Source organism: Mandrillus leucophaeus, unplaced genomic scaffold (genome assembly GCF_000951045.1).
Source record: "Mandrillus leucophaeus isolate KB7577 unplaced genomic scaffold, Mleu.le_1.0 Scaffold228, whole genome shotgun sequence".
NCBI classification, from domain to species: domain Eukaryota; kingdom Metazoa; phylum Chordata; class Mammalia; order Primates; family Cercopithecidae; genus Mandrillus; species Mandrillus leucophaeus.
The window spans coordinates 378,213-382,100 of NW_012102343.1; the positions used below are offsets into that span (position 1 = coordinate 378,213).

At 42.5% G+C, this 3,888-nt stretch overlaps 1 protein-coding gene across 1 annotated transcript in view; it reads left to right on the plus strand.

Annotated features, from left to right (window-relative positions):
* Nucleotides 1-6: 6 nt before the first annotated feature.
* Nucleotides 7-3,888, plus strand: part of CCDC176 (coiled-coil domain containing 176) — a 49,001-nt gene continuing 45,119 nt past the window's right edge. Inside the window, exons 1-2 of the mRNA XM_011981576.1 lie at nucleotides 7-139; nucleotides 3,326-3,554. Coding sequence (XP_011836966.1) covers nucleotides 84-139; nucleotides 3,326-3,554 — 285 coding nt within the window. The 5' untranslated portion in view covers nucleotides 7-83. The remainder of the gene's footprint in view (nucleotides 140-3,325; nucleotides 3,555-3,888) is intronic.

The following is a 3,888-nucleotide window of genomic DNA, read 5'->3' on the forward strand; positions in this document are numbered from 1 at the left end:
CGTCCAGGTTCCCTTGGAGACGGAGCCGGCCAGGGTGGCGGCGGCTGGGCAACGACGACAGCGGAGCCGCTGGGGAAGCCAAGATGCCGTCGAAGGGAAAGGACAAAAAGAAAGGCAAGAGCAGAGGCAAAGACACTAAGTAAGGAGAAGCCGCGCGAGAGTCCCCCTCTCCCTGGGCCTGCCTGAGATTTCGGGTCTGGGGCTGGCTACCTGGCGCCCCCCGCGCCGGCCCCCTCGGACCCTCTTGGCTCTCCCGGCTTGTGAGGATTACAGTTCCCATGTCCATAGTCTGACACATCTCTACTATGTGGTTCAGATGATCTTAAACGTGTAGCGCATGTATAAAGTATTTCCTTGGGCATTTTCAGAGATCTCTTTTGGTTCAAAGGGGACACCTGAAGTATTTTACCAAGTTGGGTAATTGTTGAGGTTTTCCCAAACTGATCCGAGCCACTGAGGTGGGTAATGTTCTAGCACTAACCCCTTACAGGCCTGGAGTTGCTGCTAGATTGCTACTAGCCCTGTTGGGGGACCCCGGTGGTTTCTGGACACGTTGGAGTCCTATGTGGTGTGCAGCAATATCATATATGGGAACACAGAGTTGGCACCAAACTTGAGATGTTTGTAAAGTAACTTAAGAGAGTAATTCATGCTCAATACAGAAAGTTTGGGAAACATGGGAAGTACCAAAAGAGAAAACAAAAATAACCTGTAGTCTCATTATCCAAAAATAAACACTACTATATTTTGGAGTATTATTTTATTTTTTAATAAAATGATAGCCCAATGTACATACTTATATGTGACTTTTTTCTTCCCATGTATTAATGTAAGTATTATCTTATGGGTTTTTTTTGTTGTTGTTGTTTTTACATAGCTGCACAGTTTGTCTAGCCCTTAAAGTGCCAAGGGCTTATCACATTCCTAGAACTCACTCACATATGTTTTCAGATTTTGACCATGCTTCTACAGTACACATTTGAACAATGAGGAACACTGACGGTAAGAGACCTTATTCCTTGGATTTTCCATGACCCATTGTTTGAGAAACCTGGCTTTGTTTCTACAGTGAGTATAAGTGGTCCTATTAGAGTGTCTAATTTCTTGCATCAAGTACTTTTTTTTTTTTCCTTGAGACCAAGTTTTGCTCTTGTTGCCCAGGCTGGAGTGCAATGGCGTGATCTTGGCTCACTGCAACCTCTGCCTCCTGGGTTCAACCAATTATTCTGCCTCAGCCTCCTGAGTAGCTGGGATTACAGGCACCTGTCACCACGCCCAGCTAATTTTTTTATTTTTAGTGGAGACGGGGTTTCACCACGTTGGCCAGGCTGGTCTTGAACTCCTGACTTCAGGTGATCCACCCGCCTCGGCCTCCCAAAGTGCTGGGATGACAGCCTTGAGCTACCATGCCCTGTCACATCAAGTACTTTGAGCCACTTAGATTTGATACCTGGATGGTCGTAGTGAGATGGTATATCACCAGTGCCTAAATCATACCAGAAAGGGACATCAAGAGTTATAACAGGCTGAGGGGTTGGGAATGGAGCTGGCCTTAATTTGAAGAGAACAAAAGGTGAAACTGGGACTTTGGTTCTCTCCACTGCAAACCCATCACCTCTGTGGAAGAGGACTGAGAACCAGAGGTAGGAAAGTGGATGTGGAGGGTGGCAGTATAGAAAGGTCCACATATACATATGTGTGAAAATATTTAGAATTCAAATACAGGTGAAATATTCTTAAATATTGTGTACGTATTTGTATATCATGGTACCTACCATATATAAGGAGTAGTGTTTTGTTAATGCTCATACAATAAATATTTAGAAAAATCTCTTCCTTTACCACTTTAATCTTTGAATCCCTCCTTTTTCCTCTCCACCTCTATATAAATGATTATGGTTTCTCAGGCATCCTTAAAGCCTGGTGGGCGGGGCATCGTGGCTCATGCCCAGCACTTTGGGAGGCTGAGTGGGGGAAGATCACTTGAGCCCAGGAGTTCAAGACCAGCCTGAACAACATAGGAAGACCCTGTCTCTACAAAAATTTTTGTTAAAAATTAGTTGGGCGTGCTAACTCATGCCTGTAGTCACAGTTACTCAGGAGGTTGAGGTGGAGGATTGTCTGGGCCTGGGAGGTCGAGGCTGCAGTGAGCTGTGTGTTGCTACTGTACTACATCCTGGATGACAGAGCAAGACCTTGTCTCAAAAAAAAAAAAAAAAAAGTCCGGTGAACCGTGGCACCAGCTGATAAAGTATTTAACATACTTGCCCTAGTGACTTGACTTTTTGTCCAAGACCTAGCCAAAAACAAAACAAAACAAAAACAAAAAAACCTCAAAAGTAGAGGGTGAAGTGGGTGGGAGATTATAGTTACACTACCAATGGGTATACTCATGCAGAAAATAAACAGAGATAATGGGTTTGCAGTGGAGAGAACCAAAGTCCAGCACTGAGTGAGTAGGAATAGAAAAGATAGTTTAACTACAGGAGAATCAGGCCAGGGCACTGGTTCACACCTGTAATCTCAGCACATTAAGAGGCTGAGGTGGGAGGATACTTGAGCCCAGGAGTTGGAGAACAGCCTAGGCAACATAGTGAGACCCCATCTCTATTAAAAAAAAAAAAAAAATGGGAGAATCAAATAAGTAAATGAAAAGATATAAAAACTGTCCAGGTGCAGTGGCTCACACCTGTAATCTCAGCACTTTGGGAGGCTGAGGTAGGAGGATCACTTGAGCCCAGGAGTTCAAGACCAGCCTGGGCAACATGGCAAAAACCTATTTCTACGAAAAATACAAAAATTAGCTGGGTATAGTTGCATAATCCTGTAGTCCCAGCCACTTGGGAGGCTGAGGTGGGTGGATGGCTTGAGCCCAGGAGGCAGGGGTTGTGGGGAGCCGAGATCGTGCTTCTGCACTCCAGCATGGTGACGGAGCCAGGCCCTGTCTCAAAAAAAAAAAAAAAGAAAAAAAAAGGTATGAAAGCTTTATGAAATGAGTTTGGTTTATCCTGTCTTTTCCCTTTGTTTTTCCAGTCTTTTCCAGTTATGCTCCGGGGCTCGCCTCTTCCAGGACGAGGCACTTTCTTAATTCTCTTATGTGAATACGAGTGAATATGTATTTTTTCTTTCATTTTTCAAATGTGAATGTGTATTTCTTATTAACTTATTCATCCAACAATGTTTTCTCATGTGTGCCAGGGGAAATGCCAAGCAAAACAAATTTAAAAAGAGAAAATTTTAATAGTAATATAGTAGAGTTATATACTGTCTGCATATTAGAGTTGTATAAATAGTCATATACTGTCAATGTCCTCTTCCCATGCAGGAAGTTAATAAAAACAGATGAATCTGTGGTGGACAGAGCCAAGGCCAATGCCTCCCTTTGGGAGGCCAGGTTGGAAGTCACAGAACTCTCTAGGATTGAGTATCGTGATACTTCACGGACACTGGCAAAAAGTAATGAGGACTTAAAGAAAAAGCAATGTAAAATGGAGAAAGACATAATGTCAGTATTAAGTTACCTGAAGAAGCAGGATCAGGAAAAAGATAATATGGTAGGTAGGCAGAAAACCTCCTCGGCCTCATTAACTACCTCTATGGTGATACTGATGTGGATATGTATTTCAAAGATTTTTAATTCCTTGAAATCTTAACATATAGTTAAGACGTTTCAATTGACCTTAACTCTCCTTGAAGCTAGACACTTTTTCAGAATGGTTTTACTGTTATTGGCTCTCTAATTTTCAATCCTTGTTCCATGTTTTCTTCTCTGAAGCAAACAGAGATTGATGATCATAAGGGAACATTATGATCCACTTTATTTTAAGGACAAGAGCATGGTATGTGATCTATCTATATATATATATACACATATATATATATATATAT